Genomic DNA, 26,402 nt, shown 5'->3' on the forward strand with positions numbered 1-26,402 from the left:
CACTGAAGTACTTATTAATGATTCTTAACATTTATAACTGCATAATTTACCTAATGCCATTACCACACAAAGAGGTTTGTTTCAAATTCCTGGCAAACTGAAAATAGTTTTAATTAATGACTCATAACTGATTTATGAAGCATTAGTAAAATTCCCATTAAATCTCCCATTAACAAAGCCATTAGTTACTTAAAAGATCAGAAAGTGGTACCATATATTTATATTTTTTTAAACATTGTGACCTTATACAGGCTCCATGTGTGCAACAGTCTGTAGTAGAGCCAGACTATTATGTTATGAAGCTGTGGGAACAGCCTCCACACCCCCAAGATCCAGATCTTGACCACATAACCCCACCAGGGAGGATATGTGGGACTTAGGTCTGAATCATCTTTGGCATTGGTCCACGTTCATGTCATTTCCAAAAACCTTCATGGCCCCCGTGCCCTGGGGCATCAGCGAGGTCTACCAGGAGGAAGTGGACTGATACGCACCCTGTCTGTCTGAATGCCCTCATTAAGTCTGTCTAAGACTGAGCCAAAAGGAACTAGGCGGCTGCTCTCTTCTCCTCCAGTGTTTGCCCTACTTGGTGCAATAAGTAAACTAATGCGCCCCTGCAGGAAACCCACCAAAACCTCTCAGTCTGGCTGGTGGTCTCGCTACAGTACCAGCTCTTAAACTGTGTGTGCACGTTCTAAAATGCTAAACGTACCAAGCTGCATGATGGGGATCTAATTAAGACTGTGTATTATACAGTCTTGAGAAAAATGGGTCGGTTTTAGTGGTGGGGCAATAATCTTGAGAGTGGTGCATGCTGCATTTTTACAGTCTCATGACATTCCTTAAATCTAATTTGAAGCAGGCGTGGAATAGAGATCATAACATTGGGCTCTTTGTTATATTTATTGGACCTGCAGCATTAACATGGCTCTTATTTGTCCTTTCCATATTTTTACCAGTTTTTATTTTTATGGCTGTGTGACTTTTTCACCTGCATCAAGTCGTAAGACTTTTGTGGGAATTCTAATTATCTATGCACAAGAATGACTTAAAGAAAGCTTATTCGGTATTTAATTCACTCCATCTGAACTCCTTTCTCCTTGTTCCCATAGTCCTGTTCTAATGCGGAGTGCTGGTCGCTCCAGTGCAACGTGGGTCTGCTGGAGAAGGGGACTACTGCTATCCTCAAAGTGCGCTCCCGCATCTGGGCCGAGACCTTCACTGAGGTTTGTCGGAGATGACCCTGGCCTCACAAACTCACTACTGTGCACCCGACACGTGTTCCCACCAGATGACAAAGGCCCAGTACAGGAAAAGGCTGTGCGATATAGATTTGTCTTTTCCCACTGGTGCCTGTGTACTCTCTCATGTCAGGCTTTGGCAGGAAGTGAGACGCCATTTTTCATTAAAGCATCGAAAAAGAGAGAAGTAAAACCTCAAATGTGCACATGGTAAAGATGTATAGCTGCAGTAGTCAGTCTCACATGTGTCTTTGGCTTGACTAGGCATCAGCACGGGTTGTGGATCTGTTCTGAAGTCTGCCAGTAGGCACAGTCCCACATATTTGCCTCAACAAATGGGTTAACAGTTGTTAACTGAGAATCTCGATAGCAGCTTATGAGCTAACAAGTTTTTGGCTTTCCTGCCATGTCTGAACTACACCCCGACTGTTTACCACCCCCTGCACGCTGTAGCACAAGGCATATGTGAGAATGCATTGAAAATTCATTATCTGGTATCACAGCTTCTCATAGGATAGGAATGCTGAGGGGAGACGCACAGTCTCTGTCACCACCTAGTGTGTAGCTGGTGGACTGCGTGCATTCTGATTCTGATTTTTATAACTTGCCTTGTTGCTTTTTTTCAGAGAGCTTACAAGCATTATGTGCTGGAGTGCTTGGCCAGATACAGTGTGAAGAAGATGCCTTACGCCATCCTACCCAAACACGCTCCCAGTGGACATAAAAAGGTATTATTTAAATTAATTTGTCCATTCATTCCAGAGGGCCCACTTCATACATTCACTTCTGCTTAATTTTCTTTGTTGCGTTAAACTGACAAGCTATATTTTCAGGTTGTGACCCCAGTGGTGTGGAATAAGCCAGATATCGAGAACTCAGTTCCTCTGTGGATCATCATCTTGGCCATTCTGGCTGGTTTATTGCTTCTGGCTCTACTCATATACGTCCTATACAAGGTCAGTTCTGCTGTGACACAAGGATTTTGAAATTCACGTTACACTGTGAGATGTAAGGTTGATGAAAATTGCAATTAAATTTCAATCAAACGGCTTAGGTCTGTGCTCATTTCTAATTTCTGCTTGTCCTGTAAAATCTTCTTATAGTTCGGGTTCTTCAAGCGATCTCTGCCGTACGGCACTGCCATGGAGAAAGCACAACTCAAACCACAGGCTGCCTCCGAGGCCTAGATGACAGCCAGAGCTACCAGAACCACAGTACCTGACCGTATGATTGCAACTGAGAAACACGACGGAATACGTAGAGTGGATCAGAGAGCAGTTGAAGAGCTGAGCAAAAAAGAGACCACTGGAACTCCACTGTGCTGCACTAGAGGAGGACAAAAATCCAAAGATCTCCAAGCCAAATGAATGTTTTTTTTTTGTTCTTTGTTAATTTATGTCTTGTTTGTAGGCGGGTTGGGATTATTACCGAATAGAACTTTTTCTCTGTGCCTCAAGGCTAACATGGGACTGAACAATAAGAGAAAGTGACTGCAAAGGAAGGCTACCGTTAGCCTGCAGATGCAATCAGAGGCCTGATGGGTTTCCTCTTGTGGATTTTTGTGATGGAGAGTTTTGTATCACCCCTTTAACTGCCTTATTTTGGTGCTAATCATCTGATGTGTTCAGGATATGTAGCTTGTGGCAGCCAGGAGCTGCCTGCTGAGGCCTAAAAGTATTCCTCTGGTATCTCCTGAACACCTGCTTTTATCGATAGAAGATCGGTGAACAGGTTTCAGGTGAAAACATTAACCTGGCTATAGCAAAGCCAATATTACCAGCCCAGATGTTTAATAGGTCAGCTTTTATCACAAAATTGTAAGTTTCACCTGCCCGCACCCCAGAACAGGCTAAGCAGGCATAGAAAGTGCATAGATAGATGTCTCTCAACTGCTTATAAAAATGATCTCTCTCTGCCTCAGGTTGGTGGACAGCGCCGGGCTGAGTTGTTTTTGCACTCAAAGGAAATCTACTGATATAATTCCACGGACATCTAAGATTGACTGACTGACTGACCTTCCTTTGAGTTCTGATTTTGACTCCTACTGATCACTTTGTTTAAATCCTGTTTGTTCTCGTTCAGAGTTACCAATGCTGGCACCACCATCGTTGTGTAGTCGACTGGGATGGGACTGGAACCATCACGGACCTGCAAAACCTCATATTAGGCTCGAAGCAGCGTGGTACTTCCTAACAAAACAAGCGGTGTTCTGCTAAAGAACGCCGTCTTTGCTCCTGCTCGGTTGGGTCGGGCTCATACAGCATGGAGACCATGTGAAAGCGAATGACGCTCAGGGGAAACCACAGAGATAATGGCCATGGCGTTATGATGTCTAGAACCAAAGACGGGGCCATCAGCAATGTTGTAGCCGTGACAGAGAGTTTTAGTCTTGAGAGCAGGCAGGACCATCACTCTTAAGAGTGTGAAGGATCCATATTTAGCTCACAGTGTGCGTTACTGTGAGATACTGTATTCTTGATTGTCTTTTGAGTAAAAGCTGCCCATGTTTAGGAAGAAAAGTGGCTGAAGTCATCCCACTACCAGGCTACAGGGACTGAACGTTAAAAATGCTTTGTGTTGGTTTCTTGTATTTGTCATGTACATAGATTCTATGTGCCTTTTAATGTAAATACCTAATGTCTGTGTGTTAGAGTTAGGTTTGTGTGTGCTTGCATGCATTAATGTGTGAACTCATGCATACATGCATTTGTGCGAATGGTATATTTATGAATGCTTGTTTTGTGTATGAATTGATTATCACCTTTCCCACTGCTTGGTCCTGTTCATCCCTATCACCGCTGTAGTTCGAGATCATTGAGGTTAAAGTCATTATAGCATAAATACAGTCAGGATGACTTTTCTAACTACACGGCGATTAAAGCGATTAAAATACTTAAAACCTCAATGGAAATTTAAAAAAAAAAAAAAAAGAATGACTGTTAGGCTGCCGTCCAGATGTTAGCGTCCTACAGGATGTTTTGTACCTCTAACAAAGGGATAACAACTAGGCACTGGGAACTAAATGTTGTTTGGAAGTGCAATATTTATATTCACTCTTTTTAATATTACAGTGCTCTCTTTTGTTTTATGTTTTATTTGTGACTGAGTTGCGATAAACCAGTATCAAAGTATGTGATAAGCACATAGATGAAATCCTTTTGTGAGGTTCTGGCTTTTCACGTTCACTTGCTTTCTCACTGAGCATACTTCGATTGTGAAACTTGTTTTTAAGGATTTATTCCACTTCAGATGTACTCACCACTTCGTCGCCGGACCACTTTTCTGATCTCGCAGAGTTTTACACCACAGACTAATGGAAACACAAACACCAGAGCGTATCTGAGTTGAACTTGGGTATGTCGACATAGTTTGGTAATTTATGCGCTCTGCTGTTGCACCTGTCTAAACACCCACATTATACTAACCATATGTTTTACATTTGTTTGCCTCATCACACTCTTTTCATATGCCCCCTCTCATTGGATAGGGATTTACTATTTGTCAAATGGTCCACAAAATCCCCATTTGGTATTTGTTTTAAAGCAACCTTTAACATTGTCTGTATGGAAATTCTTTACTGATCATGTCAACCCATTATTTATAATGACTGGGGATCATTTTACTACTTCCTCCATGGTTACATCAGGAGAAGGCACTGGGTTTTTTCTGTCTTTTTTTTTTTTTTTTTATACATGTCTTAGCCCATTTTCACTCTCCGGGACTTCCACAAAGAAGTTGTACATATTTATGACAAGGAGAGTATTTTTGAATTAAAAGGGTAACTGATTTGTTGTGAATTTTTCTCACCCCATATTGGGGAGAACATTTTTTGTCAGGGGGAAGGATGCGGGGGAGGAGGGTTCTTGGAGGTCAATTTTTACCTGTTACAGTTTGTACTTTAAATAAAATATTTCCCTTTTTACAAATTCTTGTGCTTCCATTGAGTCCACATAACTGAGAAAATAATTTATTTAGAAAACAACATTGTATGAAATTATATGCATGTCGGTTTGTGGCCTCGTTGATGAAAAATGATCTGATAAAGCATATTGGTTGAAAATACTAGCGCACAAACAACTGACCTAAAGTGATGGTAGCTATGGCAAATATCTGTGGTATGTGTTCCTATGGCAGTTCAGTGGAATCATCACAGTGATTTCTTCCACAGTATACAAGATATCACATAAAAGAATTTCGACAGGCATACTTTGCTTAGCTGTACATCTTGTAACATTGCCTTTGTGAGGGGGTCAGTTTCCACGGTGACACACACACACCAAGATGTATACACCGGTGTGCTGTAAGGCTTTTTGGATTAAAAAAGTGTCCCACAAGTCCCATGGACACAGCATTGGATCCTCTGGTTCAGCATTAGAGGTCATTACTGTGCACACGGCACATATTCACTCTTGATGCTGTTCTGCGCAGAAAGCTCATCCATGAATGTCCAGAGCACTCAACTCATCCAGAGGTCCGTTTCATTTATGCTTCATCCAGCTACAGTCTGTTCCCTCTTTCAGATTTGTGCTACAGTCTTTACAGTCCTTTTACAGAACATTTGCAGGTTGATGTCCTAGCTTTCTGTTTTTCTGGACAGCTGTGTGAGCTTGCGTTGGTTGTCGATCACCGTCAGGTTCTGAACGTAGTGTCGGATGTTGCTGGGGCTCCGCAGAGGGAGGCCGTGGTCTGAGTCTGCGTGAAAAGAAGAAATCATTTTTGACTTTCGTGTTTGTATCGATAAATCTTCCATTTCATTTTCTGTGTGAATGTGAAATTTGAAAAGGGCTTATATAAAAACTCTGTAGCTCCCAGGAATTATAACTGGAAGGAACTGTTAACAGGGTTCATAGAAAGTCCTGAGAGTTTTCAAAGTGCTTCATTTGAACTGTAATGTTTCCATGCTTTGAAATAAGCTTGACCTAGAATATACTAATTGAAAAGTGCTTAGGTTTCAACATAATCTGGTGTTTCATCATCACAATGGCACATGTTTTCTAACATTTCAAATGAAACAAATCTGTCATATTTGTTTGTTGTCTCCTGGCGTCTCACACCAGATAATAATCACAATCAAAACACAAAAGTTCATATGAACAGCTGGTAAATGTAGAAACTGCTTACATGTAGATATGCGAGCAGCAGGCCCTTCCAGAAACATCCGATCTGCCAGGCCCCTCTGTGGAGATGATGGCACTGCAGAGGAGAAACAGAAGTTTACCGACCTGATATATCCCACATGTGTCATTGCCAAAACAAATGCAATTCCCCTTCCAGCTGTGAGTCCCCTTGTATGACAAGCTCTACTGAATCACTTACCGTAATGCTGGCTTCTGCATCCTCGTACAATTTTCACTGTCTTGGCAATCATGCGCTATGAGACCAGCAGGAAAAAGGAAACATTTAGAACCAGTCATACTGAGGAGGAAGTGAGCGATGCGAGCAATGTTACAAAAAGGTTTTTTTTTGTCTCACCATTTTCTCAAAATTGACCAATTTGTCCACATAGTTTGGATTTCCCTCATTGATGAATGTCATGTCTGGACATAGACAGGAACAGAAAACATGTCAGTGATAATGACTTGCTGCATAGGTGAAACTGCTGCTATGTGTTACCTTTGAGCAGCAGAGGCATGAAGGGGATGTAAGGAGGACTGAGTTTGGCCACAGCCAGCCTGTAGGCCCTGTGGTTGCGTGAGGGATCCTAACAAGAGCAGAGGATAAGCAGAACACCATGATTTTATGTTAGTACACAACATTAGCGAGCTCATTCATGTATTGTGTTGGAACATTTATGAAATTCACTGAAATGTGAGCAGTACTGACTTACCATCAATCTCTCATAAGCACAGTAGATTCTTTTTGTCTTGCTGGGTATTCTCTGGAATAGACAATAGCACATATACGTTATCTAGTAAACGTTGACAGAATATATTATCACCTTTACTGATGCATTCAGACATTTCTCACCTCCCAGGTCTTGTAAAGCCTATGCACTGAACTGTTGCTCAAACCGAACATCACAGCGAAGAATGAATTAAGATTCTTCTGCTCCTTTAATCTGTGACAGAGAGAAGACACGGTTGTAAACAACTAGGTTTCAGACAGACACAGCACTGTTCTTATGGTGATTTTAAAAAAATGATGTGAAGAAAACTATGGGCGCCAGCGGCTCTGTGAGGCTGCAACATGGCCATAGTGTAAAGTTGAGTGTGTTAGCATGCTAAGATTGGCACTGCATTAACTTGCATTACCAGATTCATCAACTGGCAACCATGAATGTTGGTACCAGAGTTTCCCTCAGAAATGTACAACATTTCATGGAAATGGTTTTATTTGACTAACTCTTACACTGCTGCAATCTTTATGAACTTCTTGAGCAGAGTGGCTCGTTTCACCAGGTCCTCACAGAGGCACAGCTCGGTCACCACCCAGTACTGCACCTCATTGAAGCGACGCACAAACCGCTCCAGGTTAGCTGTGATGGCGCCTGGGAATTTATGACGGCCAAATACGTAGTAGATAAGCTCCACCTGGACAGACAGGGACAATGCATCACAACTACTTACATTAACTAAACGCACTGTGGAAAAGAAATCTGGAGAACAAAGTGAGGCCAGTTTTTTACAGGTGACTGTAATTTGACTTCAGAAATACGTGAAGCATGCAGGAAGTGTTGTACTAGCAGACAAGATGAACTGATGAACTGTTAGATATAAAGTATCAAGGAGTGTGACTCAGATGAAATGTCATGAAAGAGAAACTCAGTCCTTGAATGTAATGAGGAAATATCTGAATGCTGGTTTCAGCTTTGGGTTTTTTATGATATGAATACTGAAGCGTAACGATTTCCTCTTTCTGTACTTTATTAATCAGTTTGTGTGCTGCGTTCAGATGTTAAAATGATCATATCTGCACAGTTACCTCATGCATGGCAGTGAACAGCTCCCAGTCATAATTGGTGAGCTCATTGGCGATGTCTTTAGAGCCCATCTGTTCAAGGACGTCAGTTGTTCCTCGCTCTGGACCCTGCTGCTCCTTCAGGGGCATCTAAGAGAAACAGACAGAGAGAGAAAAGAAAATAAAGAGATGTGGGTGCGCTTGTTGGCTCTCTGGGCAGGTAAACTGCTTTAGACCAAAGCTCCAAACTCAGCAGTATGCAAAGTAGTAAATAATGAAAGTATGTCAGAAGTGATGACATTTCCTTTTTTATTTTACAAAAACATTGGTATGGAGGACACCCATTCCTCACCAGTTGTTCCATTTCGCTGCTTGTGCAGATGAAGAGTTTTTCGTTGATTCCCAGGGCTGTGTAGACTGCAGTGGCATCCAGCTTTAACTGAGCTCTTTCTGTGGGCATTTAATAGATCAAAAACTAATTTGCAGGCCGACAAAGAGCGGTAGAAGATCAATGAACATGACTCAGGCTAGATTGGAAAGCGCATGAATATGCAGCTCTGAATGCTTTATCCTAACGCTTCAACAGGAACCTGCAATGTAAATGAAAAATATCTATACACATTTTAAAATGTGGCAGCAATGTCCGTGCCTCACCTCCCGAGGAGTTCATTTTGACCAGGATGTGGTCTCCGCTAGGTTTGCCGATTGCCGCCATCACATCCTGTATAGATGTGTTCACTGGGAGCATCAGAGTGAGGGGTTTGTTGTCTGGCCGGTAGATCTCATAAAGCACTGCATCGAGAAAGGGACAGAAGCCAACATGTCAAGATATGTTGATTTGATAATTGACGACGTGGGTAATGATGTGTGCTGATATGTGTTACTCATACGTAACACCCACATGAGCGTGAGCTGGTGCGAGGGAACAAATCTATGTAGTGATACAGATCAAAACAAATGAAGTTCAGTGATGCATGTATATTATTGCCTGAGCCTTGCTCACCTTTATCTTGTGCTCTGATTGGTTGTAGCCTCCCCACTGGCTCCTCACAGTTTGAAAACCAATCGAATTGCTGGTTCTGTCAATAGCATCAGAGTGACTCAGTGACATTAAAGTGGGAAATGGCAGCAGCATGGCATTCTAAATCATTAAAATGTATAATATTCTGCACCCAGCTGTCATTTACGAAAACAACATCTACGTGGGGACACTTACTCTGCTCAGAGACTGATATCCGTTCTCCATTCTGTAAAGATATTAAAAGATGAAAAACGGTGCTAGGTAGCATGCTTGAAAACTTATGACTTCAGACATTTTGTAGAAATAGCAGATGCTATAAGATAATATAGATAATTTACATTTTTGTTCTCCTCCTTTCCCTAAATTGTTCTTTCAGCATGCTGGAGAGACGGAAATCACCTGCAACCTCCTTCCTCATCGTCTGTTTCAGCAACATGGATATTGAAAACAAAAAAAAACATAATTACGGATTCCTCTCATAAATATAATCTATATTCTTTAGATGCAGAGGAACTATTCCAATACAGACAGCTTACAGTGAAATAAGCATGAACGAAATTAAATCGAGCCTACAACCTCACCTCCAGAAAGTCCAAAGCAATAGGGTCTTCTTTCAGCAGAAGGCCGTACAGCGCCACCCACTGGCCAATCAGCTTCACTACCTTCTGCTTGGCATTGAGAACATAGGAAGCCTTTTCCTGATCTGAACCCTCAGAGAGCTCAGCCTGGTAGGTGCAGCGACGGTTAAGATGTGTAACATAAAAAGCTTTACAAATATAAAAAAAATTGCCTCCGCAGAATTAGATTATTTGTTTAGGCTATAAAATGTTTAAACTGCGACCATCATCATCACAATCATCAGAAGCAGCAGCAGCAGCAGTACACATTATCCTTATCTCAGGCATCATCATTACTGTGTATTATTACTATTGACTATCACAGGATATTGGTGCTGCAGTGCAGGACACAGCTGGCTGGACGGCATGAAGACTTTGTGGGTGAGTAGAAAGTCACTGACAGACGGATCTGCAGGGAGACAAACGTCACACAGTTAACTAACTGCCTGACTCCTCACTCAATAAAACAGGGAAAAGGCAAAAAGATGCCTGCAGGCTGTCCCACCTAAAGCGTCATTTCCATTAGAATCCAACTTTAATGTTTCCAGTAGATGTTCCAGGATTTTCTCAGGTGTCGCCGACATAACCGTGTATCTGCATAGCACAGACGGAAGAGGAACAGATTATTTTTCCTAACATTAACATTTCCTTTGTATTGCTCTGCATGCGTTATTTTTCTTAATGTGTGTATTACAATTAGAGCTGGATAATTTAATATAATGTTATTGCATTATAATTTCAATGACTCCTACTTTACATTCGTTTAAGGGTGGTTGTGTAACATCTGACCAGTCTGCAGCCACGCTAGTGGCTCTGTGAGACTGTACTCAGGCACAGCGGTGCATTGAGCCATTTGCTGAGACTTCTTAGTTTGGTATTTTAGCATACTAGCATTTGCTAATAAGCTCTGAGGTGACATGCACTGTGTCTGTTAACTAATATATGGAAAGATAAATGATTATTATTACACGTAGTTTATCATCAGTCAAAAAAAAGAACCAGAAAAAAACATGTGACAAAATCATTGCATAGTTTACAACACTTGGCAGTAGTTGGTAGTACTATATCAGGAGTGGACAGATGTGTTGGGTCAATTTGATGCTGAACTATAAATTGCCTTGCCGTCCAGCACATATTGTATCTAAGTCTGCCACTTGCCAAATACATCATGTTCCAAAAATGTAATATCAGTTGTTCAGTAGAGTGGAGAGGTCAAGAGAGGATGGTTGTAGTGAACGCAGGTGCGCAAGTAAAGAGGGAGGCAAGGTAAAAAGGTGAGTATGACCTCAATGGGAGGTTAATCCACTTTTATGTTTGCTAAAACACTTCAAGGCTGATAACAAGTGAAGGGTTGAAGTCCATTTAGTTTCTGGCCATCAGATAAGGGCCCATTAATAAGATCTTAACCAGGCTTCACAAAAAGATCTGTATACTTGTCCGTCAATGCGTTATGATGACCAATGGCAGTGTTTGTGTTATTGGCGTGACACACCCCGGTGAAGTGTCTTAATGATTGTAAACCTGCTTGTGAAGTGACTCTTGAGTTGTGTCAGTGACGCCAGTGCGTCAGAGTTTCTCACTTGCTGTTGCTTCCTGCTCCTCCCTGCTCGGCCCAGTCGGTGCTCTTCTCCAACACCAGCACTGTTTTCCCGTGCTCCTCAAGTCGCACAGTATTAGCTTCAACATCCTGCAGGACGAGGAATACAGACACTGATCACAGCCTCGTAAAATATGTATTGAGTATATTTATGGGCCTGTGCTTTTTGTGCACAAAGAGAAATAGATCTGCAGCTTTTCTACAGTCACATGTAGCCTGGGATGCACTGCAACACAAGTAGGCAGCTTCTCAGACGCACCTTGAGGATCCGTATAAAGTCCTGTTTATCCACGCGGAGGAAGTGGCAGTTGTCTTCTCTCAAGATGATGGTGGCGGCACGAGGTGCATCATTCAGCAAAGCCAGCTGCCCAAAGTCTTCGCCCTCATGAAGTGTAGTTACCAAGCCCTGTCCGCACACAGTACATTCAGTACACAGTACATTATACTGTCGTCCCATGCTGTCGATTTATTATTTCTATTATCATCATCAGCATTTCTGCTAACAGTGAATGGATTTACCTTCCCATGTGTGATCACATTTACAGAGCCTTTCCAGATGATGTACCAAGAAGTGCCTTTGTCCCCCTGACTGAACACTACATCACAAAAAAAAAAAAAAAGACTGTCAGCACCAACGCTGGTCACATGTTCACATGCGTCTTTGTGAATAACCATCAAAATCACATGAGGATCACGTTTACAGAGCACCTTAATACAATGGACTTTATTATGTATGCGTGGCTTTCACATTCAAGGCCAGATGGGCAGAGGGAAGGATGAGAAGAGCAGAAAAAGACACATGATAGATAATATATCTGAAAAGTGTGTTGTGCAGAGGAGGATGTTAAGAGTGCACTTGCGCACATGAGAACATCAGTGTACTGCTGTGTGGTTGAGCTACACAATGAAACTGTGTGTGTCAAATGTAAGCGGAGCTGTCACACTTACAGACTGTTCCGGCCTTGGCATGTGATTCAAAGACCAGCACTGCTGCCAGCTCCTTACGCACCTACAGGCACAAGAAATGAGACTGAAGTACATTGATAACTCCTGTTTCATTGTTTCATTATTGTACACCAGTAGTTCTTTGGTCTAAGTAGTTTAAGAATCACATCAAACTTCATGGAAACTTGGTTGATAAATACTAGCACAGCAAATGAATAAAAGAGGTAGAAACATTACAAAGTTAGCATACAATGTCAAGACTTTTACATATATGTGTGCAGAGTCCAAGCGGGAAAACAGATCCAGATGATGCTCTGGTATCAAATTATCATATTATCATTACCATCAAAGTAAAGCTTGAGCTGCAGTGAGCCGCTTAACTGTCTCACTTTCCCACACATATAAACTTCTAAAATATGCAATAATCACACAAAAACATCTACATATAGCGGCTTCAATCATAAAGACACTGATGTAATGAGCGAGCAGTAATAGTGACTGACGGAGGTGGAGAGGTGAGCTGCAGCCTTGACGTGTAGCAGCTCCTCATAGATGACCTCCAGGTCCTCAGCACTCCTCTGACTGGGGCTGAACACAGGGAAGTTGAGACGACAGGTGTAATCAACCACACATGCACTTGAAAACTTCGTAGAAAGATGCAAGCTTGACGACAAAAACTTCAAATGTCCCAAGGCTGTATGAGCCTTTTAGGACTGCCATATATGCACACAATGAAAATGACTTCACAAACCTGGCAATGCTAAATATACAGCAGGTTTTAATGCATGATAATCTGCCTTAACATACTGACCATTTGCGTAGAATCATAGTGAGCAGAGCATCGGGACCCAGCTGAGACAGCAGCGATAGACCTTCCTGAAGATCGTCCTCGGAGTCCCTCTCATTTGTTATGTGGTTCAGGCCACACTCGGAGTCCTGGAAGCGGAAGAACTGGGTGTCCTTGTCATGGAAGTTCAACTCATGTTTCACTTGTTTGAGGTAGAACACAGAGAGGGGAAAAAACATTAATGAGACCCAAATGTAACTAAGAGTAAAGACCTTTAGAGATAAGGTGATAAAAAATGAGATGGTCAACTAAAACTCACACAGATTCATTTTAAAAAAAAAAGGAAACAAAGAAAGTAAATGAATGGGTGAATGCTGCTGAGAATTTAGATGCCATGTAGTAATTTTACAACTCCAGACTGACAAGATTAATGGAAATAAGTGCAAATCTATTCTGAGTGATGTCCTTCATTTGATGATGAAGCATTTATGTCCTGATTGGAGTGGTCTCCTTTGGGAAAACAGTGCTCTGTCCAAAGAGCGTAAGCAGCTAGTGAACACTTGACTGAGTGAGAACCCATTGTAAAACATACACTCTTGCAGGCTCAATCAAAAGAATTCAAGCCATTCAAGCACTTCTGGGGAATTCTCCAGTGCAGCCTGAGACATCATTATCAGAATATATTAAGAATATGGGAATATGACATGATTTCTTGTGGAATTATTCCAAATACTTCTACAATCCATGCCACGGTGTTGATGTATTCTTAATTTTTGGAAGCTGGCCAATGATTTGTGCGACGTACATTCTTAAAAATGCTGGATTTGATTAAAGGTTTTTCTTAATCCTGCAAATTTCTACTTACCATGAACAAGGATTCCTTCATCCACAAGGACCTGCCACATTCCAACCGCCTGGCTTCTCGATTGCAGGCATTCGTTTTGTTTCATCAGCCAATCAACAAGTTCCTTTCCAGAACAACATTGTCTGTGAGAGGAATTGAACATGTGAGTTTGCACGTAATTTACAGTGTGTAATCACATTTCTAAAATGACAGGAATCTCGCTCCCAGCGTAGGCACCTGTAGGTTTTTAGGTGATATTTTCTATCTCGGATCAGACCAGGGTTCCTCTCGATCATAACGCTGTACAGTGATCTCGCTGCCTTAACAACACGATCTGAAAGAAACTTAATAAACGTAGAAAAAAAAAGATTAAGCAGTTAAACTATTATCGCCTTTCTTTCATAGATATCAATGTGAGCTGTGTTGGCTTTTAAAATGTGATGAAGCAGGTTGGGAAAGAGTGTGAGAAGCCCTGTACATGAAGGAGGAGGATATGTAACACGGGCCACCTTGTTTACTGAAACAGCCAACTTACGTGTTGGAGGCAGACAGCAGTTAGCAAAAGAAACAAGTGGGCATGTGTGTGTGTGAGTGTGTGTGTGAGTGAAAAAGAAGGCGCTAAGTCTTTTTGCATTTCCCCACAGCATGGACATCATGTGTGATGGCATGTACGTCAACAGCGTGAGTGGAGATTTCTGTGGGCATTGGAGTGTAATGTGGTGTGTGTGGGGGGGTTGCAGGGAGGTGAGAATGTGTTAAAAATGGCTATTTTAAACTCTCCCACACCTTGCTGAGTTCCCAGCCTCTACAACTCACTCTCACGCAGCGGCAACATACTTTCACTTTCTGACCACCCTCAACGAATTTTCTTTGAACCTCTCTCGATTCTTTCCCCCCTCTCGCTCTCGCCCACAGACACACATACACACCACTCACCCAGGTCTAAAAACCAAAGAAGGGCTGCAGACAGGGGTGCAAAACCTGTCAGCCACTGATGCAGAAGCAAGGCTTATGTAACACCAAAGTGCTTTGTTTGGGGCTGTTATGAGGCCGTCCTATTTCAGGCCTTACAGTACGCTCTGCTTCTACTTCACAAACAAATAGGATCAAACTACCGCCCGACAATGTTTATTGTCTTAATGCTTGACCAAAGTAGACATTTTTATTTTGCCCTCCCTGTTGGACTCCCTCACTCACATCTCCTGCAGCCAGTCTTGTGATTCCACTGGTGACTCAGACAGTTGCCTGTTTGTTCTTTGGATTACTTTTTTTTGCTGTTTGCCCAAGGTGGCGGTCTTGAGATGCACACAGAGCCAAACAATGACCATTTACTCTATCGGCTTTTTTCCTTAAGTGCAGTGGCGATGTGGGGAAGCTCACGCCAGGAACTAACAGCACCCGTTACTAGACCCCTCTAGTCTTCTGCACCTCAGTCAGGGTATAAAAATGCCTGCTGACCTCTGGCTGATCTACTGACCCCATGTCTCGGTGACACCATCACCACCTTTGCTCTTTCACCTCGTCTGGGGGCAGTGACACACAGAGCTGCAAATTATAATATACAACTATAAGGGAGTCCTGTGGGTAACACTGTGCAGTGCACACTTCAACCTATCATCCTGTTCCCAGACCTGACATCGACAGAGTAAATGTGCCCCAAAGCATCTGCGGTGCCCCACTGGAGTTATGCTGTCTAGAGGTCACCGGTATTCCCAGGGGCCCATTTTCCTCTGGGACTCCCACAGTCACATTCTCAGGCATGTCAGCTCCAAAACTTATTTTCTTGATGAGGCAATTTTCCATTACCAAGCTGAGTCCTTATAAAAACAATATCAAAAGCCATATTTCACTGAGGGGCCCGTCATCGCTGCTAAATCTGACCATGTAAACAGGCAGAAACTTGAAGCATTTTTGTTTCCTGTGGTCCCAAAGCTGTCTGTCTGTGGGGGACTGTGCATTGTTTGTTCTCTGTATGTAGGCCACCTAATCATGTTATCTAGGAACTATAACCTGCAGGTAATTGTTCCATCTGACTGCAAGTACAGAGCAAACACCTTTCCCAAGTATAATACACACAGCTAGTGTGCAGTGATATATGGGCCATCTTTCAGGTTTGAACAGGCAGTCATAAGCCATTTTATGGCCACGGTCCACTGTGCTGTTAAGCTCATTTTACAGTCAAGAGTCTATATTTAAAAAGTTCCTCAAGACGGCTGATGTAAAGTAATAATCAACGTCATATTGGTTTATACTTTAACTCCACTTTATATAATCTTTACCTATGATCCTAAATTACAACACACACTTTTTTTTCCAGGGCTAGCTACAGAAAAGCTGCTCTACAGGCTGTACTGTTTGCTTATACAGTCACTCATGAGTGAGCACAGTCGTTTAGTTGGAAGAAGGTTGTAATAGTCTTTATGCCAACAGAATTACATCATCTATCCAGTGGATTATTTCTTTAACTTCAATCTGGTCCCGGCTAATAGTCATGAGCTTTTGAAGTGTGGAGTGTGTGGTTTGGTTTCATGCTTTTGTCTGGGTGGAATGATGATGAGTACAGTTATCTTCTGTATGTCTCCACTGTGGGCGAGACATTTCTCAGTTTCCTACTCTCTCAGTGACCTTCGTGGGCTGTGTTGTGTGTGGAGCAGCTACAGATGATCACTGCGAGGATCTTGATGCACGTCTGTGGACTGCTAACGGATACCTGACTTTTCCCCTCTCTCTCTGCGTGAGAAAAACACAAGCTGAGCAGCAGGCAACACACACACCACTTGATGTATAACAAAAAAAAACCACCCGCCTTTCACCTCTGCACTGATTTATTAAATAGAGAGTCAATGTTTTGGTCAAAAGGAACTCCCTGAGAGGGATCCTTTTGAGAAATACAAGACCACACTTCTGAAGGCAACATTTCCATTTTTGTTACATGAAAAATGTAAAATATCTACTTTTAAGCGTGAACAAAGATCAATAGCTGTTAAAGCTCTTGATCAAGTATTGTGAATTCCACTTCAGTGCGCTCATGTCTAAAGAGGAAAACTACATATACTGTGTATTAAAACTGGAACACAATCAAACGCTGGTTATAAAAACAATCCATCTTGTACGGTGCCATCAGAATGTATGATGCTCATTAGAGGCCCTGAGAATCTGGAGCCAAAGCACTTGCTAAGCAACCAAACAAAGCTCCAAGAAGTTAGCAGCACTTGCCTCCTGCAGACACGATTACTCTACCCTCTCTATCTTCTCTCTCCAGCGCAAAACAAAATGCACACACATTGACTCTTCGGGGGCTATAAGATGCTCGCTCTCACTCAATGTCTACTTCTTCTGCCACTGAACCCAAACAGGACTCACTTTCCATGTCAGACGCTGCTATCAGTGCTTTAAAGGCTCTCTCCTTGGCATGCGGTCGGAGAAGCTGAGATAAAGCAGTGTGAGGGGCCTGGGCTGGGCTAGGTAGGGCTTGGGGGGGGTGGAGGTGGGGAGGGTCAATTAACTGTGGGCCCTGGAGTGCTCTTTAGACTCCTTGTGACTGCCTGCTCGGCTAGGAATGTGTTTTTTAAGACTCGCTTGAGTAGTAATGCAGGATATTATAATGACAAAAGAACAAGTTCAGCAGTTTGAGAGGATGCAAGCGCTGCAACTCTGGATGATAGCAGAGGTCAGTGGAGTTTAAAGCCACCAGCAGAGAGAGAGAGAGAGAGAGAGAGAGAGAGAGAGACATCCAAGCTGGTGATAGTTTAAAGACTAACAATCAAGAGCTGTGCCAACCACTGTCAAATATTGTGGTCAGCTAATCACCAGCGTGACAGACAGAGAGGCTGAGAAGCCTGATATGTGCTTACAAGTGATTATGAAATTGTTCTGGAGGATATCTAATGGCTCACCACAAGATGCTAAATGATAATAATGAAAATCACATTTATTTAAAAAGTCAGTTTTCAGTTCTGTTGGAGGAGGCAACCTATATGCGCTTAAGTGCTAAACCTTGTTGAACTCACGCCTCTCCTCTGACACTGTGTCTGTCCTTATGTTCAGCACTGGTGAGAACATTGGATTACTCTTCGCTGTGGGGAGGTGCTGTACCAAAGCATAGCTCACCAACTCAGCCATACACACCTGCTTCATAGTGTCCTTTGAATTCAGGGCCTCTGGCAGCGGAGTCTAAGACGAACAGACAGAGAGATGTTACAACCACCAATTCATTTCTACATATCTAAATCCTGTGAAATAAAGGTTTACAGCTCGCTCTGGAACAGCATACCACAGGAACTCGCTGGACTGCTCGATCATGGAAATCTCCCTGCAGTTGCACCAAAATAAACAAATACAACCAAGCTGTACGGTCCAGATAGAAAGAATAATTATTTTCTTTTCATTGGGATGAAGGTCAACACAAGTACATTATCTCACAACCTGCGCTGTGTTACCATTGTCTCCAATGTGATGTGGGTGGGTGTCGAATGTGTGTAATGATGTGGGAGGAAAGAGTACATAGACATCAGCGAAGGAAAGTACATAGCCTGGTGCCAACGCGGTTTGCTAAGTGAAAAGGGTGCTTTTAACTCCTGCCTGTAATTTCCCATGAAAAGGCTTTTGAAAATCTTAACCGTTTAAAGATTAAATGCACAGCAGCAGTTGGCAAAAACATATATAAACTGAACTTATGTACATACACTTAACTTAAACTTGCTGCCATGGACTTATATTCAACATTCCCATGTCCATAGCTGTCCACAGCTGTAGATGTATTTCCTCTTTCTGGGTTTTTATGTTTTTATGATGCCCTTGTAGCTACTGTTGTCTACCTGTATTCCCATGGCAATTGCTTTCAATGAATTTAATTCACAGACATATTACGTCCTGTTTCAAGCCAGCTATTAAGATTAAATATTTCTCTCTGGTAGCTCGAGGGCACTTAGTGCTGTGTCACCTTGCAAAAAACGTAAAATATGCAGAGATTTACATGGCATGGCTGACAGCAGCTGTCCATATTGATCAGGAAGCTGTGATCAGATCTTCACATCACTGATATACATCTGCTCAGTGTCCCCAGTCTGCTGCGTCACATGATAACAGCCAGAACGGCACTTTGCCATCTGTTTTAACCTGCTCATAAAAAGACTGCAACTCTGTTACTGTTACTAGTGACAGGCTTGAAAAAAAAGCAACTTTGGTTCTTATTAAAAGCATTTTTGACTGAGTGTGACTCCATAAAACCATTTAGTATGACAATCAGTCATAACCCAGCATGAATGACACACGTGACCCCTGAGCATACAAAAAAATGTGGAGAAACCAGAGTCTTTGCAGGTCTGCAGACAGGCAGACACAGTTAGGAACCTTCATGAATGTGAGGTATTTTGCTCTGCTTTGTCTCCATGTCTCAGCACTGGTATGCAAGAGCAACAAGGACCGGGAGCAGATTCCCTGGCATCTCCTGGTGATGACGACAAAATGCTCAGCTTTGCCCCCGTTAGACGTATCTGCCTGCATGCGCACAGAGAAGGAACTAACAAATGCCTCAGTGCCAATTAACTGAACTGCAGCTCTCTGGAACTTTGATTAATATCAAAACTAAGATGCAATATAACAGTTATGAAATTAATCCCGCTGCCGCTGTGCCAGAATAATACAAACAATGCTCTCAAGGAAAGGATAATCATGTGAATAATGTTTTGCGTCCAAGCAACGTTATGGTTTGGGTGCTTTTAGTGTTTGAACTTTACTCTTTCGTGTTCGTCTTGTTATTGGCCTGGCAACAGAAATGTGGAAGTGCTCTTGTGTCATCTATCATGTGTAAGATAACCTGAATAAACATAATCGCACTTGGTGCAGTGACAGCAAGTTTAACTGCTCCTGTGACACACGAGAATGTGTGTAGCATGTTACTATTAAGGTCAGGTTGTCAGGTTTCAAACTAGCATAATGGATCCAAAAACATAATTGTCACTTATCTATTGTTTATTGACATTGAGCATAAAATGTTAAATATGACCCGTCTGGCTGACGACAGAAAGCAGTCCGTGGAGATTTACCGTCGTCTTTGACCTATTGATGCTTAAAAGTCAAGTAAATTTAGAACCACGGGGCCTCGCCACTGTTCTGTGTCTTCCTGTGACCTGGAAACAAAAACCTTTCCTTTGTGCATTCTTCTGCAAACTCCTCTGTAAACTGAGTGGGGTTTTGTGGTGAAGGTGAACAATAAACAATACACTATTTATAACCTGAGTTTGATTAAAAACTTTGTGCTCTGTTACCCTCTTGTGTCCCCACACCCAAGCTATTAAAACAATAGAGACATTTGCTTCAGTCCACTGGAGGCATTCTTGAAATATCTGTAAACTGCTCTTTTGGGGAGCCAAACTGTGTCAGAGTGGAGGTGAGAGGAAGGGAGGCTAACCAAACACGACTGTCATGTCAACATTTCTAACCTGCTGTCCGACTAACGGTGCTGCTGTCGCTTTATCCACCTCTCCCTGCAACTCCCTTTTTGCTGACTTTCAGCACAAAAAGTGTAAGACGCAGTTTCCTCTCATGCTGGAAGGTGGCTGTCCCTTTAACTAAACACCAGGGCTTTTAAGGCCATTTAAGCCACAATGTGTCAGACATTCACTAGACGCCAATTTGGCGACAACAAATTAGAATTACACAAGCTTTTAAGAAGCAATCAGCCTCTCCATTAGTGATTTCAGTCAGATTCAAGACATTTACACAAAGTGACATCTAAGAGCTCTTATTTTGCCATAATGCTTAAGATTCGCAAAAGTCACCACTCTTATCATTAATTTAAAACGGCACCAGATGATTGATGATGATGATGATGATGATGATGATAATGGTGGTGGTTGTCATGAAAATCAGTGGTGGAATGTAAATGAGTATAATCAATCACATACTGTACAATTTTGAGGTACTTTAATCAGTTTTATCAGTTTTTGGTGTTTTGCTGCATGCTATGTTTCATTTTGGAAGCCACTATTGTGCATTTGATTAAACCACGTTATTCTAAGGTTATTAATTCAAAATATAAACAACTCGTATATTATGATGGATACTTATTATAATTATATTATATATCATATATAATATATGTGCAGTACTGAAAATCAGTCCAATTTAAGCAGCTGCTACCTTGGTGATGCTTACACATGAATCAATCACTGATTATAATCTGGTAATGTAATATATTATTCAGAAAAGGACCATTCTAGCCAGTACATTGTGATGCTAATACTTATGTACTTCAAGAAGATTTTGATTACAGGACTTTAACGTCTAGCAGGGTATTTTTACACCTTGGTACTGCTACTTTTGCTTAAGTTAAGGATCTTGAGAACTTCTCCCACCATTACAGAGGTATTTTCATCGCTGCCCTCTCCTCTGCTGATCACACTCAACAACTGCTGCTCTCTGATTTCTCTGAAGCAAACATGAAAGGCAGCATACCCAGCTGATGCCTCGGATGGTCGGTGTCTCCACTGAGTAGCGGTCCGGAAACACTTGGTAATTGTGACTCCGAAACAAATGCATGTTGTCTCACATCAAAACAGCCGACAAACAACTTTCCCAGTCAGAAGATCTGCGCTCGGACTCAGCGCCTCCACGCATTATTCACGGCGCACAGATCGGCCAGTCGTTACAGCACAGCTGACGGCAGCAGCAGCAGCAGCTCAGGACTCCGCATTTTGCCCCTTAAATCCAGGCAGGATTCTGCTCGCCCTCCTTGCATCCGAAACCCAGACGTGTTACCTCGCTAAACGCGTCTGCCTCAGTGAGGACGGTGTGCGTAACGCTCAGCCATCCCTCACGGCACAGGCGCACTGCTGCGCTGCGTGTGTGCGCTCTTTAGCTTTGGCGAGGAGCTCCGCGGAGTCACCAGACACACGGCCTCCTCTGGCATTTTTACCGCCTAATTAATGACGTTTGATTTACTCGATGCGTGTGAATGTAGGCAGGTGCACACTGTACATTCCGTCCTGTATTTAAAGCGGGCCAGTGGGCAGAGCATGCAATGTGTCTGTGTCACCACACTCAGACTGCACAGATGTCTCCGATGGCACAGGTGCACCGGGTGGACGGAGGGCTCAGATCTTGTATTTAAGTAAAAGTAGCAAATCCACAGCGCAGAAATACTCTGTGACATGTAAAACTCATGCGTTCAAATGTTTACTTAAAGTACAAAAGTATCCTATAACTTATAATTATTCATGCATTATTGTGGCCACCACTTTAATGCTGCAGCTGGTGAAGATGGGGCCAATTTTAATAACTTTATATACTTTAGTGGCTTGAAGAATTTCCCCAAGAATCAATAAATATTTGTCTTAATCTATAATGCTGCAACATAATTTATTCATTTACTTGATAATAGTTTATATTATTAATCTGAACATGCAGAGTAACTAAATGCAGTGGAGTAAAAAGAAATGCATTTGCCTTGGAAATGTATTGGAGTATTTATTAAGTAATAAATACCTCAAAAGTGTAACTAAATAAGTAAGTAAATGTACTTGGTTACTTTATATTCCTTAATCCCTCAAATTACTTCATCCCTGCATAACATGGCACTATATGTTCATTTACATCCTTAGCTGGGCTCAACCAGTGATGGAAGTCCTAATGGACCCACACAAACACTGGACAGGCCCACAGGACTGTAAAGTACCTGTTGAGCGGCTCACCCGCCGCTGTGGGGTTACGGGACTGTTTCAAGGTTATTGAAGGAGGCGTAAGGTGCCATGCAGGCACTGTGTGGTCTAGTTTGTTCAGTGCGGTAGCTGAGAGCAGCCCACATGAGCTGCAGAACTCTGCATACACACTTATCAGGTTGTCCAGCTGTCTGGCTCGACCTGGTTTGTAGGCGCATGGACTTGGAGATAAACTGTTTCAAGGGCAGAAAGCAGTTAAGGTTGGAGAACAGCACTCGGTGTCTCTCATCAGGAGTTTTGTTCAGTTCTGGTTCTCAGTTAAATGACTGATGTTTGTCCTCTGTACAGGTCTTCAGCTGTTACATACCCATTACTGGTTTATGGATTCATAAAACTGGATGTGCTGGATATTTTATAGCAAGAATAATGTTCAGCTGTGAGTGTATCCTGTTATGTTGACCTCATCTTTCTCTGTGTCTCTGGTTCTTTTCACTGACTTGATTTGTGTGGCAGTATAAAGGCAGATGACTTACTCCCTCCATCTCTGATGTACATCGTCTTGGTCGAGAACAGACGGAGTTGACCAAGTTGTCCATAGAGAGGATGGCTTGAACAGTATCTGCATGAAACATGGAGAAACAGGCTAATTATTACTGCCTTTAAGAGCCATGAAATGCTGGGAATGCATCATCTTCATGCCTATTTGTCTGTGATTGGTCAAAACAAAGCAAAGACATGTAAATCTGCAGACTGTCAAACAAGGACAAGGGGACCCTGTATTCAACTTGATCTCCTGTGCACCTCCCGCTTTAACTGGATCATGGTCAGCTGGGTCCTGCAGGCTGGAAACATTATGTAAGACTTGTTTAAATCCCAGCTATTGTTCCAGTGCAGCGCTGCCCTTCCTGTACTGACCCCAGTGCCTGAGTTCGCAGTGGCTTTCCACAAGACACACGCAGACAAGAACATGCATTCTGTCCAGCCTCCCATGCTTTGGTGTGGTCGCTCCTCCAGCTGGAAACACGTAGGAGTGCAGTTTATTGGAACTGCCTCCGCTGTGGAAACTGAGTCCAGCACCTGTTGCTCGTGTGCTCCTCTGTTTCAGACATCACTGCTCCTTTCTTGGAGCCCTGCTCCATTAGAGCATGTGCTGAGTGAATGGCGGATCACAAAGCCGACAGAACACCCTTTGAACTCCCTGCACTTTGAAACAACTGTGAGGGAAATATCTCAGAAAACACAGTGACGTCTTACCAAGTTTAGACCTCTGTGGAGTCATCAAGATGGCCCAGTCACACTTGTCCCAAAAGTCGGTAGTAAAAGCAACCAAACCAAATACCGCTTAAGTGCGGCTGATGAGCATTCTGTGCTCTGGCTGAACTTGTGTGGCTCTCCGTCTCTTTCAAAAGCCTCACAGGGACTCTTTGATGCCAAATTAAGACTGTTTCAGAATGGAGGAATCCAGTTTTGCTTCTTATGACCTCCCGAGGGAATGTAAACACGATGCTTCAGCTGATAAGAAAGAGCACAGTGCTACAGCCTGTTTGATCGTATCTGACAAAGTGACTGTCTTGATTGTCTCAGTGATGTGCACAGAAAAACAAGGGGACTGTTTCGAGGGACCTGTGGTAGTTTTGTACCATATATCAAAAGCTTCAGCCACAATTAAGGGACAAACTGCTTTCTAGAGGGCTAATCTTCACTGGATGGGGATGATCTCAGGGTTGACTTCTGAAAAAAATAAAGGCAGGGGGCAGAAAATTCAAAGATGGTAATAGCTCTGCGGCCCTGGGATGGAACTGAAAGCTCATTAACACTGCTGCATTGTTGGATGACCTGGTTTTAGGCTCAGAGCATTTTTGTACAATTGTGATTATGAGGAAGCTCCATCTCATAGGAGAGATTAAATCTAGGCTTCGGGCATCTTGAGCCCTTCAGTGACACAGGCCTCTGGTCCAGTGGTGGAAAGTAACTAAGTACAGTGAAGTACTTCCACTTCACTAGAGTATTTACACCGGAGGCTATTTTCTACTTCCACACCACCATTACATTTTAGAGAGAAATATTGTACTTTTTACTCCACTATATTCATTTGACGGATATCGTTACTGGTTAGTTTACATGAACAAACATATGATCAGTTTATATAATACAACACAGTGTTACATAGCACGGTTAAATGACTTAACTGACTAAATGCTAATTTCACACTGATGTATCCCTATTAACAGTCTTATAATGTCCTACATCATACTATGTCACTCACGAGGTAAAGCAAGCACTTTTACTTTGACCCTTCATGTACATTTTGCTAGTAACACTTCCGTACTTTTACTGAAGGTACTGTATTTTGACAGTGCTCCATTTTACTTGAGGAAAGAATCTGAGCACTTCTTCCACCACTGCCCAGGTCACTTTGCCTTGCATAAAGCTTTACCTCATATGCCCGTCTGAAAATAAATGCTGCCCCCTGTTGAGCACACACAGTAGATGCCCTGCAAACTGCATCAAGTGGAGAGGAAACCCATGTGAACCTCAGACAAATGTACACATACATCCTAGGAATGTGCAAAATTATTCGATTGAGAGATTTAGGATATATTCTATATGCTGATTCTGTTTTTGTATTAGAGTCTTTGCCAAACTTCTGTACAAAAAACTATATAAATTTAAGTTTTAGTAATTGATGCTCACACACTTGTTTTTTAAAAATTCAACTAGTAAACAGTAACACTTTTTGAGTGTTGTGTGTGTCTATGTTTCTTCTTCTTCTTCTTCTTCAATCTTCATTTGTGTGTGCGTGTTTCTATTTAGATCCTCTGGGAATGGGAGTGGGATTTCCTGCAACACATCTACGCCCATGGAATGTGTACTTTGCCAACTGTCTTTGTTGTGCCTGTCTGGTGGCACACACACACACACACACACACACACACACACACACACACACACAGAAGCCTTTTCCTTCCTCTCCCCTGGCCAGTTAGCAGTGACAGGGAGAGACGTATTTTATTCGTTTGACCCCATGGTCAAATGGGGACTGAGGCTCACAGTGAAGCAGACATGAGGAAAAACATTAAAATAGATGGTGAGAATAACTCTAAACAAGATCTCCAGTTTGTCAGCATCGCTCTTATCACCTCTACCTCCTGCTGCGCAGTCACATGGTGATACTTACCGAATGAATTCATTTGTAGACTCCAACAAGCAACACATAAGTTCAGCATACCATCTTCAGAATAAATGAGTTGCTTTGTGTAAAAAAAAAAACGTGAAACACTTATGATGTAAAATGACATGCATGCAACAAAAACTGCTCATAAAGTCTTGTCATACATGTAATATTAACTGGTAAGACAATCTAACATTTGTACTACATACCATACTGTGAAAATAATAGTGCCCATGTTTTACCTGAAGAAGTAAAATAATTATACCACATTATTATAAACCAAACAATCTGTACTTGTGTTATTTTCATAAGTGATCACTCACCACTGGAGCGTTCTTGTAGGATTCTTTAGCTTGTTTGCGTCCTCGCTTTGTGGGTCCTCTGCTCTCCCCTCTCAGCCTTCACTCCAATGATATGTCCGAGGATGATTTCTCAGTCATTACAGTTTGTGTGAGTTGTGGGGAGTGTTGCTGGACACGGCTTCCTGTATCTTTCTGATTGGTCATAAAGAGAGCGCCCCAGGGCAATGGGCTGAGCAAAGCAGTGAGACACAACAGTCCGTGTGTGTGTGTGTGTGTGTGTGTGTGTGAAAGCAGGATCAGTATATATGCAACTGCAAAG

At 42.4% G+C, this 26,402-nt stretch overlaps 2 protein-coding genes across 4 annotated transcripts in view; one reads left to right on the forward strand and one right to left on the reverse strand.

The window, feature by feature from the left end:
• Positions 1 to 5,061, forward strand: part of itga5 (integrin, alpha 5 (fibronectin receptor, alpha polypeptide)) — a 32,777-nt gene extending 27,716 nt beyond the window's left edge. Inside the window, exons 27-30 of the mRNA XM_070839938.1 lie at positions 1,113 to 1,226; positions 1,868 to 1,969; positions 2,075 to 2,197; positions 2,345 to 5,061. Of these exons, the coding sequence (XP_070696039.1) occupies positions 1,113 to 1,226; positions 1,868 to 1,969; positions 2,075 to 2,197; positions 2,345 to 2,428 (423 nt within the window). The 3' untranslated portion in view covers positions 2,429 to 5,061. The remainder of the gene's footprint in view (positions 1 to 1,112; positions 1,227 to 1,867; positions 1,970 to 2,074; positions 2,198 to 2,344) is intronic.
• Positions 5,062 to 5,297: 236 nt separating this feature from the next.
• Positions 5,298 to 26,234, reverse strand: rapgef3 (Rap guanine nucleotide exchange factor (GEF) 3). Of its 3 annotated transcripts, XM_070839942.1 has the most exons (28): positions 26,105 to 26,234; positions 23,143 to 23,228; positions 18,078 to 18,122; positions 14,187 to 14,293; positions 13,971 to 14,092; positions 13,130 to 13,307; positions 12,822 to 12,906; positions 12,322 to 12,382; positions 11,893 to 11,969; positions 11,633 to 11,779; positions 11,357 to 11,463; positions 10,282 to 10,370; positions 10,107 to 10,185; positions 9,741 to 9,891; positions 9,498 to 9,580; positions 9,355 to 9,385; positions 9,142 to 9,217; positions 8,793 to 8,930; positions 8,491 to 8,588; positions 8,163 to 8,288; positions 7,590 to 7,771; positions 7,209 to 7,299; positions 7,069 to 7,119; positions 6,855 to 6,942; positions 6,714 to 6,778; positions 6,558 to 6,612; positions 6,363 to 6,434; positions 5,298 to 5,933 (listed from the first exon to the last, which is right to left on the reverse strand). In XM_070839942.1, the coding sequence occupies exons 2-28, from the start codon at positions 23,203 to 23,205 to the stop codon at positions 5,815 to 5,817; spliced, it is 2,586 nt and encodes an 861-aa protein (XP_070696043.1). In that variant the 5' UTR covers positions 23,206 to 23,228; positions 26,105 to 26,234; the 3' UTR covers positions 5,298 to 5,814. The 3 variants fall into 3 exon arrangements, with proteins under 3 accessions (XP_070696043.1, XP_070696040.1, XP_070696041.1); XM_070839939.1 differs by lacking the exons at positions 23,143 to 23,228; positions 26,105 to 26,234 and adding an exon at positions 21,408 to 21,788; XM_070839940.1 differs by lacking the exons at positions 23,143 to 23,228; positions 26,105 to 26,234 and adding an exon at positions 21,408 to 21,788 and having other exon boundaries at positions 9,741 to 9,884; positions 10,100 to 10,185.
• Between the last annotated feature and the right edge of the window lie 168 nt (positions 26,235 to 26,402).

Source organism: Pempheris klunzingeri, chromosome 11, assembly GCF_042242105.1.
Source record: "Pempheris klunzingeri isolate RE-2024b chromosome 11, fPemKlu1.hap1, whole genome shotgun sequence".
In the NCBI taxonomy this organism is placed as follows: domain Eukaryota; kingdom Metazoa; phylum Chordata; class Actinopteri; order Acropomatiformes; family Pempheridae; genus Pempheris; species Pempheris klunzingeri.